Raw genomic sequence first — 14,653 nt, forward strand, 5'->3', positions numbered from 1 at the left:
CACTATTCACTCGTGCTTTGATTCATTACGTCAATGTCCACATGCATTACCGGTGCAATCATCCTTTAAAATACTTAATTGTGCAAATGCAAGTAGCTTATACTCTGAAGGGAAAACACGTTTTAAAACACATACAATAAAAAGCAGAAACATCTTAAATGGGTTTATTCTGGGATCATAGTGTATTTTGGTGTATTGGTTTGCAGATCAAAAACGCCTAGCCTATACTTAGGCCCAAACTGGGATGCATTTGGTTGAAAAGTGAAAGTTTTAGATGTCTACGTTATACATAAGGCTCCATTCATGTTTCAGCAGCATTTAGAGATAGCGTATTTTGTGACGCAGGTCATGTTAAAGCTAGGCCTAGTATAGGCTACAGTTGTTAAAATGCTGTTGAAACTAAGGTTCATTTTTCAACCAGTTCTTTTTACTCTAGATGTCTAGACCTATTCTGACTTGCAAATCACCACATTAACGCTTTCTTGGTGTTTGACGTTTTAAGAAACCACACACACCATTTTTTTATATTCGTGATGGGAAAAGAAAAGTCATTGCCAAAAAACGTGACGGCAAGTGACATGTGACCAACAAGTAACCACTGCGTCTGAGATCCCTGCCTGCTTCTCTGCACGTACTCAAAATGCGTCATATTTCCGCATACTGCCTCTTTTATTCTCACACGGAAAAAAAATCTATTTTCCATAATTCACCTAAAATCAAACATCCTTGCTTTCTGTATGTTTATATGTTGTTGTTTTTTTTTTATCAAAAGTGATGCTTTTGCAAAGATTTAAAACATCCGCATCCTCTTCGTCCTCATTTTGGGATGTGATGTGATGGTGGACGTGCATCCTTCCTCGCACTAGTCTGCCCATTGAGTCTGCCTCGTGAGCCAGTACCAGCCAATGGCGTAGCTCCGTTGCCCGTTTCTTCCTGATTCCGTCCACTTATCATTGAGCCCGAAACGTCACAAGCGCCTTCTCCGCTTGCCCGCACGAGAGAGAGACAGCACTGCCCTTGCACACAGTTAGGCCCGGAAAAGGTAACTTTTATATCGTTATTTCTGTTTTTTATTTTGTATAGGACAACATATATTAAGATTTAAAGAGCCTATTCTAAGACCGTGTGTGCTAATATAAACTAGGCTACTTTTCTTCATTTATAAATGTGTAGGCCTATGATGTTCCTCTTACACGACGGTAATGTCAAAGTATTGTCATTGTGTTAGCGGATACTTTTTTATTTATTATCGTTGATTATAGACACCAGCTTATTTCTCACTTGTTGGTTGTGGGGCTTATAGTTTGTAGCCCACCGTCTATTTTTAAATCAGCCCGTCAGCTGGCGAGATGTCACTCCATTTAGAGCTGCAGGGTGTGTGGGGAAAAAAGAGCGTCAAGTTGCAAGTCCAACTTCCAGCAGTCTCCTTCCTTAAGAACCGCTATCATAATTAACGTTATTTGTGTATTTTGTTTTTGTCCAAAGCTGTAAAGGACCGTAAAGTCCATTTTTCTGTAAAGACTGGCTACACATGCTGGCTCATGCTCAGGCAGTGAGCTAACTCAACAGTTGCTTGCAGCAGACGTGGGGGTGTGTCCACAGGTTGTAGGAAAATTACTCTACGTTGTAAAATTACACTCCGTGTGTCTCTTTGTGATGGTTAGTCATTTCTCTACTTTGCAGACGCAGATTATACTTTTATACAATGTCACTCAGCTAGGTAGATTGTAAGTGTATTACTGCAGTTTCAAAGGTATTTTTTAATAAATGAATTAAACAGATTGTTAACACACAGATATGGCTTGCTGGCAAATCCTATTGTAGCTTAATTGAGGATCAAGCCAAACTAGCATGCGTACACATATATCAGGTATCAATCCTCAATTATTTATTTATCTGTGGGTGCCATTTTGTGCTGCCAGCTTACCTCCTTGCTCTTCACATACTGTATGCATTAATCTGGCAGTGAAAAAAAGGAATATAAATTGACTGTATATGCATGCGAGACATCCATGAGAGAAACATAGTGTATGTATTTTAAGTTGGGGCTGCCACTAACAATTATTTTCATTACCGCTCAATTTGTCCGATTACTCTCTTAATTTATCAATCAATAAAATGGCAGAAAATAATTTCTTCAAATAGCTTTTTTCTACAACAAGCTTAACCCAAAGATATTTAAATTAATGGGTTCATATATTGATCTAATGTTGTTTCTGTTACCAATTCAGTAGGGGTGGTGAATTTTAGTATGGGGTTATCAGATGAAACTTCTGAGATTCGGTTACCATTCTGTACCTTTTTGCATACCTTACTTTGTAAAATATTAGCATGTTTTTCTATACATTCCTCATTTTAACAGAAGAAGCCCAAATTCTAAAAACAACACAAGTTTACAAGAACTTTGCCTAGATAAAACAGCCTAAACTAATAATGTTATTTAAATCATGTACGATTGGTCAATAGTATTAGTATTGATGTCCAATACCCAGCCCCAGTCAACTGTAAAATATTTCCATTTAGCTGAACAGGAGGGTCTGTGTGTGTCTGTTTAGGTGATTTTGCCTCTTTGCTGTTGCCAGTGGCAAGTTTCCACATAGACTTTTAAGGACAGAGGATTTTCCATTGATTCTGCTGTACTCTAGTTTAGCTATGGAGGCTGTACTCAGAGTTCACTCATGCATTCTGAGTGGGTAGATGAGCAAGTAAGTGCATGGATACAGGGCAAGTTAGATAAAACAAATGAAAATCAATGGCACATCAGGAGTCCATGGCCAGGCTTTCTGCATAAAACCTTTTCTGACCTCCAGTACTCGAAATTTGAGAGATAACGAAGGCTCACTGAGATTACACCACTACTCAGGACTTTAACCCATATCAGTACAGTACAACTTGGACAAAAAGAAGCCAAACATGTATTGTGCTACTATTCACTACTGTTATCAAGAGTTCTGTTTCTCAACTCAGTTTTGCAAGCATTTTGCAATATTGCTTTGTAATCCGTTATATTAGGAAAACTGAATAGACAGGGGTGGTTCTATGGAGGAGGGGCAAGGTTTGCCAGGGCCTCTGTAATATTACAGAATATTTTCATACATTTTAACCCCACCTTTATCCCCAAAGAGGGGATATTATTCATTTGCAGTGATACATAAAATTTAGATTAGGACTAAATGAGTATTCTTGTGTTTTATTGTTATATGTATATTGTTAAGTCTATTGTAGAACCAAATCTATGGAGGATTGGTGGTACGTAACACTTGTGCTTTGTATATTTGGTACCCCTAAAATCGTGCATGTGGCCCCAGCCTGGCCCCTCCTTTTAAAAAGGTCTAGAACAGCCCCTGCTTGCAGAGATTGCTTCATAAGCCACGCCCTTTTGTGACTAATATATCTCTTATCCTGGCCAGCCTACATCAGTCGGTTCCGGAGGTGTGCACGGCTCATATATATATGTTGAATTAGAGAATCCATTAGACGGTTAATTCCTCTATCTCCAAACTCAAGCTATAAATTAGATTACATTTTGTCCAGCGTGTTGTCATTGTGCATTAAATATATTGCCAACTCACTGTTTTGACTTGAAGCTTAAATTCAGTAAGTAACCGTACAGCCGTGTGTCTGCTTGGCCTGTGGAGCAGCACTATACTGATGTCTCTTCCCTGTCGTTTTATCCACAGATCCAGAACCATGTCCATCCTGAAGATTCACGCTCGTGAGATTTTTGACTCTCGTGGCAACCCCACTGTGGAGGTTGATCTGTACACCAAGAAAGGTACTGTACAATTAATATATATGTTTTCATCTAATTTATGAGTTTAGAAATGGTGGTCAAGGGTGGCACAACTAGATGGCTGTTACAAATAAAATTTTAGTGCATGTTCAACCTCTAACAGGTAATTTGAACGTATTTATAACTTGAAGTGTAATGCTGCATCATATTGGAAGCAAAGTTTTATACTTTTTTCGTGTTTTGCCCAATTACCTAGCTAGTGAAAACCAGTTAAATTGTAGATTAGAATGGTCAAGCTAGTGTGTTGCCCTACACTGTATAGTGGATCCAGAGTGGATCAGATCAGATGGTGGATGTGTGAAAATAGCTCCTGTAATATCACACTGTTTCTACAGCACTGTTACTGTAATGGTTCCTGTTTGGGAGCAAAGATAGCTCATACAGTAGGTACTTCTGAGTTGAGTTGAATCCATGCAAGGTAGATATGTTGTGTAAATTATATCTACAGTATCCCCTCACGTAATTGTATGCTAGATCACATAATGAAGCTGCTGAGCATAAAACATCCAAACTCTGCAATGTTTGACACGTCTGGCTACAGTTGAGATCATTTTATCCAATTAACTAATAGCCTGACTTTGATTGAAGTTTTTTTTGGCAAGCTGTTCTGTTCTGAGCGCTAAAACAAAAGATCAGCTCAACCCAATGAAATGTCCTGAGAATGTTAATGAAGCAACCTCAATGACCATTGACATGGAATTGAGTGGAACAGGCTACACTGTCTGAACTACATTGGCTGGAAATTGGCTGCTCTATTCTGCAGCCCTGTCATCTTTTCATTAAGTTGGGATGTTTGCTAAGTGCTCCAGTTTACTGTAAATAGCACCTTTTTTATTCCTTTTTTTTTTTTTGACAAGATTCCCTTTTAAGTCCGCCAGGCCTATTTTGGCATCATTAACGGCACAGATCAAAGCGAGTGTACTGCACCCAGAGCAAATCTGTGTTTTGCTGTGTTATGTAACCAGCTTGCCTCTTGGTCACAGTCATACAAGAAAATCTCCTATGCTTGTTGTTTAAACAATATCATTTCAGTAGCTCAGGTAATCTGGACATTTACAGTCACTGTTCCTGTTTTATGCTCTAGTTTTGTGTTTGGGCCATGGTTTTTATCCAGATAAAATGTTATTATGATGTGACAGTACGCCAGTTCAGTTTATAGCCTGATGGACTGTTGCCAGCTCCGCCAGCTGCAGCAAGGTGATGTCTTGATGCAGATGATTTGCTAAGCCTGAACCCATGGGCTAAGCCCTAAATCCCCTCAGACACACACCATCTCTGCCGGTCCACTGAGCAAACTAAATGGATTTTTGCTCATCCCAAATTTCTCCTCACTTGGTTGAATCCAAAATGGCCATCCTCTTATGTATGGGCGTGGCTTGGCATCCTTCCACCGCTGCACTGCACATGCTCCGTTGGCAGCCTGTCTCCCACTGTTGCATCACAGAAGTGTCTGCAGACATTTTTCGGGCTTGTGAGTGCAGGCATTGGCCGATACCGATCATTTCAAAATGGCATTAGTCAGCCCAAATCGGTCCATCACTAGTCAATACGGACAAGCTCGACAAGCTTTTAATATGTCACCCACCAGAGGGATCTTTAATTGGTCCAGTGCGGTGCTGTGCATTCTGGTAGTTTTTAAGCGAGAGGGAATATCACAGCTTCTTTACTGTTTTCTCAGGATGTGTGCGCCATTCTAATGCATCGACAGCCCCGTTGTATTAAAAAAAAGACCCTCTTTCCAGCAGTAAAATTCTTCTTTAATACGTTGTCAGACATGTTTATGTCCGCAAAGTCTGTGTTGTAAGTATCACAGAGTAATCACATAGTTTAGTTATGGTTTTCACAGTAAGGGGTGATATGGAAAATTACATTTCAACATGAATCAAACTGCAGTGAGTCCTTTGTTGGCTTGTTGGACATGACACAGCACTTTAGGAAATGACTGTTGCAAAATGTCCTCTGTGTCTCCAAGGTCTTTTCAGAGCTGCAGTGCCTAGCGGTGCCTCCACAGGCATCTATGAGGCTCTGGAGCTCCGTGACAATGACAAAACCCGCTATATGGGCAAAGGTAAGCCGTCTTCACTGATTCCCACTCTAAACTTTCTGCTCACGTCTATTCTGTAGCTATCTTTCATGTCATTTCAAAACTACTATACATTCTGTTGTCTGTCCTTGATTCTTCCTTCTTTATTTCCATTTACTTTCCATCTTTCTTCCTCCTGTTAGGAGTCAAAAGAGCAGTTAAATATGTAAATGAATTCTTGGCCCCTGCATTGTGTAACCAGGTAAATAAAGTGTGAAATAACAGGATGACTCTCTTACATGTCGGTGCACACAGCAGCATGAAGAATGGCTTTGCCTTTGGAAACTAACCTTGACGGGCACTAACAGATGTTCACAGATTTAAAGAGAGAAAAAAATACTGAGCACAATCATAGAAGGCTTAATAATATTTTACTTTCCTCTGTGGTCATCTGTCCCGCCTGCTCTGCATGGTCTTCTCCTGTCTGAGTCAGTTATGGTCTGCTTGTCCTTTGCAGGTGTCTCAAAAGCTGTAGAGAATATCAATAAAACAATTGCACCTGCACTGGTTAGCAAGGTAGGACCATTTATTGTTTGACTAATATTACTGTGTGCTAGTGTCACGAGCCCAAACCAAGCCTTAATCAGTTTCTTGAATTCATTATTTATGTATGTTGAAAATACAACAGGAAAAACATCTAACATCGGCAGCAGTACTGACAATCGCCAAGTGACTAACTGTATGATTTTTAAAACCAAGACATTTCATAAAACTGACATGTTAAGCAGTTGATTGTTGTTCCTATTTAACAATGACCTCATTGTTTATTTATAAAAAAAAATGATATCTTAAGTATCTATAAACCGTTGCATTAGCAGAGCTTCAGTGATATATTTCTCAGATGCTGTGATTATTTTAACATTATTTGAGTGTGTTTTTCTGAATTAACTAGCCAGAATTAAACCTAGTTATTAATCTTTTGTTTCCAAATGTACAATATAACTTTGTTTTGTCTAATCCAGGATGTGAGCGTTATTGAGCAGGGCAAGATCGACCAGTTGATGCTGGACATGGATGGCACAGAAAACAAATGTAAGATGCTACTTTATGCAATAATACATATATACTATAACTGGCCTGACAAGATCAGTGCAATTTTGTGAGATATCATTAATAATATTATACTATCAATATAATACAATCTATTTACTTTCAGGAAGGGTTTGGGAATAAAACTATTTATATATAAATCACATTTATAGTACAGTCTTTTTTAAATTTTTTTTATTTAGCCATACATTTATTAATATCTCTGGGTACATTAGGCTATTGTGAGCAATGATGCAAGTACAATGAGCAGAACTGTTTTATGACAATAAGATTTCTGCATCAATGTGTTCTTATCTTGATTAGTCATATGATATTTCATTTGAAGGATTAACCAAACAAAAAATCCCTCCCTGGTTATAATATCCATAAACAGTTTCTCCCCAGAAAATGTTTTACTTCTTGATATATGTTGATATTGTGATAAATAATAAGTGATAAATAATAAGTGTGAAATGTATCCACTTTATAGTACACCGTATTATTTTTTATTTTAAAGTAACGTCGCTGGCATGTGCAGTTCTTTCTACTCATACATTGTGTTTATGCAACAGAAAAGTCAGTTCTCATTATTTCAAGGTCATGCATTATTGATTTTTGCTCAAAGAATAAAGATATCAGAAGACAGTGTTTCATAAATGCAGTCTACACACAATATTCACAATATATTGAAATATTTGTCTACCCTACCCTCAGCTAAGTTTGGTGCAAATGCCATCCTGGGCGTCTCCCTGGCTGTGTGCAAGGCTGGTGCAGCAGAGAAGGGTGTTCCCCTCTACCGCCACATCGCTGACCTGGCTGGCAACCCTGAAGTCATCCTTCCTGTCCCTGTGAGCATGACCGTGAACTTACCTAACTGCCTCTTATTAGCATTAAGGCCTAACTGACATGACCGCTAATGTTTGATCCAAAGAATCATAAATTCAGTTGTGATTCCATTAGGCTGAAAGCCGATCCTCTCTGCTTCCTTTTCAGGCTTTCAACGTCATCAACGGCGGCTCCCATGCAGGCAACAAGCTGGCCATGCAGGAGTTCATGATCCTGCCTGTAGGAGCCAGCACCTTTAAGGAGGCCATGCGTATTGGTGCTGAGGTCTACCACAACCTGAAGAATGTCATCAAGGAGAAATATGGCAAGGACGCCACTAATGTAGGAGATGAGGGAGGCTTTGCCCCCAACATCCTGGAGAACAAGGAAGGTGAGAGAAAAAAAACATTAAATCAGAGCCATAACCACTGTTTTTAACAATCCATTGCAAGACAACAGAGTTGAGATCCAGCTAAATATATTATTTGTTATTTTAGGACACTGTTGTAGGGTTGTTTTCATTTGTCAGGAATAGGGTTGGGTACCGGAATCGGTACTTTTTGGGGTACTGACCGAATTACATCGGTACTACAGAGGACCGATTCACGTTAAATCAAACAATGCCAAATATTGGTACCGGAGAGCGGATAAGGGCAAGCTTATCGGTCCTCTCTGCATGTTGCCCGAGAACGGGACACGCACACGCAGAGCTGCGGTGCAGACGGCACGAAACTATGTCGACTCTGCAGTTTGTTAAAGTCACAGTGAGTCACGACAATGCCGGTTAAAGTGATGGTTCGGACTAATTTCACCCTAGGGTCCTTTGCACCATGACCTCGAGCCAAACAACCCCCCCCCGAAGCTTTTTTCAGCTGGGTCTAACATTGGGAGAGTTGGCGTGATCCGCTGAATAGCTTAGCGCAGGGGCTAATGGATCCAGGCTTGTATCTCGTAAATGACCCCACTAATAATGCCCAAAATGATACCAAACTTCTACACTAGTACAAATAGGTTATGCACTCATAAAACGATGGATTGGAAAGTTTGTAAGTACACCAGAAGTTTATGTAAATAACACTTGCCTGTTGGCTTCTGCTCTCTGCTGCTGTTGCTGCTACCAGGCAGTAAGAGTGCTTATGGACGTCTACAAATTACAACACCGAAAAGAGATAAAACAAAAATATTTATTAATTTAATGATTAAATAAGGTAATGTCTCCAAACATACGTCAATTATAACTTGTCTCCTGCTAGTTATACTATAGCACTTCCTAAAAAAAAAAAAAAAAAAGTTAAATTAATAAATATTTACTGGTACCAGGAAAAAATGTGAACAGTACCCAACCCAAGTCAGGAAAGAGTTGATCATAGAAAGTAGTTACTGTGTGATTACAGAAAAGCATTACATTCTTAGACCTCCCAAGGAAGTGAAGTTATTATGTCCCCCTTTGGCCGACATATGGTTTCTAAATCAGGGCCTAAACTCGGTAACGTATGCACTGACGGCAGCCTCTGACTCCAGTGTCAGTTCAAGGTGCTGATATGGCAAATGCCCCAGTGGAGCGGAGTCTTAGGAGGTGACTCATTTGTGACAAGTGAATGTTGGGATTTTATTAGCTAAAATCGTAGTATGTTGTTTTTGTCTCAGCTCTGGAGCTGCTGAAGAATGCCATCGCAAAGGCCGGCTACACCGATAAGATTGTTATTGGCATGGATGTGGCTGCCTCTGAGTTCTACAAGGGTGGCAAGTACGACCTGGACTTCAAGTCCCCTGATGACCCCAGCCGCTACATCTCCCCTGACCAGCTGGCTGACCTCTACAGAAGCTTTGTCAAAGATTACCCCGGTGGGTTTTTAACCCATACCCCTCTTCTTAACAGCCCTAAAACTCTTACTGCTTACTGATTTCAAAGCTGCAACATTTCAAAGATATTATAAAGAGCAATTTACTTTAACAAGATAAAGGCAAAGCATAAATGACAGACTCAAATAATACATGTGAGGACATGTACAAACAACATGTGGGCCTAAGGAGACGTACAGTAGAGTATAAATAGAATCGTATGTGCATATGCTGTCTGTGTCCGCAAATGTAATGTTTTGGTTCACTCACGGCTCTCATAAGCATTGGTTGGGGCCGCAGCAGGCAGCTGTTTTCAGCAAAAACGCAAAAAAAAAAAAAAAAAACATTCTACACTACTGTACAATTTAGCAGCTAGCTGGTGAACATAGTGGAGCATTTAGCAGCTTGATTCTGCTGCCACCAAGTGGTCATTGCAGGTTTGAGGATTCTGTACATAACTATCAGTGGCTTTTTAATCAGTGCTGACGTTTTGGATTTATGAATGGCTGAAACACTGCTCTCACCTCCTTCCCATTCTAACAGTGGTGTCCATTGAGGACCCCTTTGACCAGGATGACTGGGAGGCGTGGACCAAATTCACAGCCAGCACCAGCATCCAGGTGGTGGGCGATGACCTCACAGTCACCAACCCCAAACGCATCGCCAAGGGCGTGGCTGAAAAGTCCTGCAACTGCCTGCTGCTTAAAGTCAACCAGATCGGCTCCGTCACAGAGTCCCTGCAGGCGTGAGTGTCGACAACAGAGCAGTGTGATTACACTTGTTGCCGAAAACCAAGATGGTAACTACAGTATAAGCTGGCTAACATGGCTTATATGTGTCTATTTTTTAGCTGCAAGATGGCCCAGAGCAACGGCTGGGGCGTGATGGTCAGCCATCGCTCTGGAGAGACAGAGGACACCTTCATCGCTGACCTGGTGGTCGGTCTCTGCACCGGACAGGTAAAACCTTAACAGACAAGTCATTTTACATTGATTTCATTAGGATGGCGTCACTAATGAGATCTGAGATCTAGCTGACTATTCAAACTGTACCATAGGTGTAGTTTTTACATTACAGATTGGGTCTTATATGTCATTTCATTTCTTTCCCAGATCAAGACAGGTGCACCTTGCCGATCTGAGCGCTTGGCCAAGTACAACCAGCTGCTCAGGTGAGTCGCGTCCAAAAACGTATGCGTATTTCTGATGGCTAAATTAAAGCTTGGTCACATTTTTACAGTTAACACTGAACTTTATCAACAGTATGAGTTGTGTGTTCATTGCTCTATAGAGGCACAATATTGCAGATTTTCTCAGGCTATTGATCCATCTATTTTAATCATGTCATCACTCTCTCCCAGGATTGAAGAGGAGCTCGGCGACAAGGCCCGTTTCGCCGGCCAGAACTTCAGGCACCCCATCTGAGCTGGTCCACCTCCTTGGGCCTCTGTGTGTTCACTGCTCATAAATAATCTCCACACATATATTATACGCCACACTAGGTTGCCTTCCCTGTCTGGAGAAAGAGATGGAGAGATTACTGCTGAAATCCAAGGTCCAAGTCTGTGGTCTGTGGGGTGGAGAAGCCACAGTACGTCCTAGTACAACCACAGCTCAGCTCATCCTCAAACTATGCTTAAGCTCCTGAATAGTGTTGGTCCCTATCTTTTGTCCGTGTAACTGTGTGAGAGTTTTGTTTAGCTTCTTGTGAGTTTTAGCGATTTTTGGTCTTCCACTGAGTATTTGAGCTACTGTAACTGTAGTACGGCTCTGCCTCAAGCAGTAGGGACAGTACTGTATGTGCAATGTGTCTCATATGACAAGGTCTTGTGTTGCTGTAAGTGTTGGCAAAAATAAACATGGTTTGAAACATTTTGGTGATTTATTTTTTTATCCATATGTTCAGGTGCTGATGGAAATCGCGGGATTACTTTAGAGCTTCAATTATTGTTCTACTTTTAGTCTCAGAATGTAACAATTCCAATATTAATTGAAAGATAATAATGATGATTACTATCAAGTTTATGACAAGGTTGTGATCACAAATCCTTTAGGAGTCATAGTTTACTTACAGAGAAAAGGAGAGTATTTGCAGTAAAGGGCCACTCTCTCAGTAACTGCTCCTGTCTGTGTGAAGTGTGTGATGTAATCTGAGTGCCACCGAGAGGCAGAAACATGAGCTCAGTGCTCGGGGAAGCCATTTCTGTCCCCTTGGGTAAAAGAATCCAGAAGCTCTCTGCAAGCTCTTTTTGTACTGAGCCTTGCCAAGATAAACGAGGGTCTATTCACCAGTGGTATGGTACCGGGGGGGATTGCCAGCTGGGTCTGTGCCACACCAATTTACTTTGTGTGAGCCCTGTCTGAACTGCCTCCATTGTTTAGCCGACACCAAGGAGATGTATTACAAATCATTGGTACAAAGAAACTACCTAGCATATATTAGTCTATAAACAACCTGTGACTATCATCTGCTGCAGATTTCCTTTAGCAACACATCTTCATGCTACAACGAACTAACAATATTTTTACAGAAAGTTCAAAAGAATAAGAGAGGAAATCTGGTTGACTTGTAATTGATATCACCGTGTGGATTGTAGCCTAAAATACATGAGTTTCTAAGAAACTGCAACGCTTCATTTCTTTTCCTTGAGACCTTCGCCATCTAGTGGTCAGACATATGCAGTGCACTTTACTGACGTTCCTTGCAGAAAAGAGTTTAGACCAAAATTGCATTTATTAAAGTTGACTTTATTGAGCTTCATCAAATCGTATAGGCATGTTTCTGTGGATATAACAATAGAAATATAAAGCCTATGAAACTTACACCAGCAGTTTGCCACCTAAAATCATCAGCAAACTGATCCTTAATGGACTATTGAACAGGCCACAGTAAACAGGTGCTGGTCAGTTGCAAAGTAGACAGATTGTGTATTTTATTAGTAATAAAGGTGCTGCTAGCTTTAACTGCAGCTTGGTTTAACATAAAAACAATTTAATTAAACCGATTATGTCCGAACCCTGTACGCCTGTTGATAAGTTCACATCTTTTAGAGCCATGTGGCAAGGATTATTCAAAAATGAACCATTTTACATAAAGAAACAATTCAAAATACATTTGCCAGTGTTTCTATTGCACCTGTACATCCCTTCCCAGTCAACAGTGCTGATTGAATTCTAGGGAAGAGGATGATTGCTTCTGCTTTAATAAAAGATTGCTGCTGCTTTTTCATAAAACTATTCTGTTCTATTCTGTGATGAAATTTACATTTGTCACTATGTCATCTCATGTGTGGACCCATAAACATAACATACTAGTAATGTGTCTCTTTTATTATATAAAATTCTGCAATTTACTCAAATCTCCCAAGTATTCTACTCTATTCTGCTATATTGTTCTTAATTTATTATGTTATTTTTTGTCTACCCTTCCTATTCCAATTCTGCTGTTCTGCGGTGCCAGGTGTTGAAACCTTTCTGTTCTATTTTATTATATCATGTGTCCAGGTGCATTTCATTCCTGATTGCGGAATTATATTCTATTTTACTCTATTTTGTGATAAAATATTGTTAGATTTTGTCAAATTGTTCTTTTCCAATTATGTCATTTGTTTACTTTATGCCTTATAATGTATTATATTTACTGCATACTCAATAATGCAGTACACTCAAATCTCCTGAGAGAGATTCTATTCCATTGTATTCTATTTTTCTGGGCTCACTGACAGTCCAAATATAGTCTGGCAGTATCACAGGTTTATAAGGATGAAGATAGACTAAGTGTTGCTACAGAATAGACACCCTGAGGACTCCCACACTGCTCTCTCTCTCTCTCTCTCTCTCTCTCTCTCTCTCTCTCTCTCTCTCTCACTCTCTCACTCTCTCTGTGTGTGTGGATGTTCCCAGCTTTGGCCAGTGGGTGACGATATTTTACCGGTTGAACTTTGAGAACCCCCAACTGTTCTCACCCCAAGATGAAGAAGGATGCTGTCATGCTGAGTGCCCCTCACACACACTAGTCTGAGCATTCCGGCAACGATTACTCCCTCTTTATTCTCAAGTCCATCATTTATGACAGCATTATATCAAACGTGGTCCGTTCCGTTATAGCTACATTAGAGAAGATATACAGGTGGCACTGCAGCTGCTGTGCTACTCTGTGTAGTGGCGACACTTGGCTAACTAACGTTGGCTAATTGCCCCTGCTGCTGCTGCTGCTATTGTTTGTTGTTGCAGTTTCTCATCAAACAAATCACAGATGTTGTAGATCAAGCTCTTTAAGGTAAGTGATGTGAGCTTCAACCAGTCGTTTTCTTTGCCTTTGACTTTATCAGCAAACGAGCAAGAAATGACAAATATGAAGGAATAGTTTGTAAACGTTGGACCGTTAACGTACACCCTTGCTTGCTAGCTATTTGGCTAATTTGTCTATTAGCATCAGCTAGCTGGTTAGCTGATCGACTTGTTTGCCCCTTACTGTTGCTGGTTACCATGAACTAACGTTAGCAGCTAGCGCCAGTGACTAGCACTGATTGGGTAATGCCAGCAAGGAGCAGTGTAATGTCTGGATACAAACAGCTCGTTGACACCGGTTAGCACAGAGCACATGCAACACACACACACCATGACTTCATTTTATTAAACGCTTTGTGGTTTTAACGTGCACGTAACCTTGCAATACCTCACAGGAAACGTTTTCCCATTTTGAATTAACGTTAACGTTACCCAGTGTAGTATCTCTGTTACAGGGAGTAGCCTGAGCCCATTCAGCTATTGTCATTAGCTCATGGAAACGTTAGCTGGTGGAGCTAACTTGCTGTCTTTGTGTGCTTGACTTGTGCTCAATTATTGTTATATAACTTACAGTTTTTTATTATTCACGACCTTAATCTGGGCTGGTTTTAAACAAAGCTAACATTGGCTAACGGCACACTCATGTTGACTTGAAAACAAAGATGCAAAGCTTGTAAAATCTTCATGGGAGTTATTTGTCAACAAATAGAATCTTCCGAATTTGCATGAACACTTTTCACCTCTAACAGGCTGGGTAGTTAAAAACATTTTAGTGGTAGTGACTACATAAAG

At 40.3% G+C, this 14,653-nt stretch overlaps 2 protein-coding genes across 5 annotated transcripts in view; both read left to right on the top strand.

Annotated features, from left to right (window-relative positions):
- Nucleotides 1–898: 898 nt before the first annotated feature.
- On the top strand, nt 899–11,445 carry eno1a (enolase 1a, (alpha)). 2 transcript variants are annotated; one of them, XM_028582175.1, is made up of 12 exons: nt 899–1,042; nt 3,681–3,775; nt 5,766–5,861; nt 6,334–6,392; nt 6,839–6,908; nt 7,620–7,753; nt 7,899–8,121; nt 9,378–9,575; nt 10,116–10,317; nt 10,423–10,531; nt 10,685–10,743; nt 10,933–11,445. In XM_028582175.1, the coding sequence occupies exons 2-12, from the start codon at nt 3,691–3,693 to the stop codon at nt 10,994–10,996; spliced, it is 1,299 nt and encodes a 432-aa protein (XP_028437976.1). In that variant the 5' UTR covers nt 899–1,042; nt 3,681–3,690; the 3' UTR covers nt 10,997–11,445. The 2 variants fall into 2 exon arrangements, with proteins under 2 accessions (XP_028437976.1, XP_028437975.1); XM_028582174.1 differs by lacking the exon at nt 6,334–6,392 and adding an exon at nt 6,020–6,078 and having other exon boundaries at nt 901–1,042.
- Nucleotides 11,446–13,477: 2,032 nt separating this feature from the next.
- The window catches only part of rerea (arginine-glutamic acid dipeptide (RE) repeats a), a 131,769-nt gene continuing 130,593 nt past the window's right edge, over nt 13,478–14,653 (top strand). For all 3 annotated transcript variants that reach the window (XM_028581991.1, XM_028581994.1, XM_028581993.1), the window contains exon 1: nt 13,478–13,850. The gene's annotated coding sequence lies outside the window, so the exon portion shown is untranslated. The remainder of the gene's footprint in view (nt 13,851–14,653) is intronic.

Source organism: Perca flavescens, chromosome 7, assembly GCF_004354835.1.
Source record: "Perca flavescens isolate YP-PL-M2 chromosome 7, PFLA_1.0, whole genome shotgun sequence".
NCBI lineage: Eukaryota > Metazoa > Chordata > Actinopteri > Perciformes > Percidae > Perca > Perca flavescens.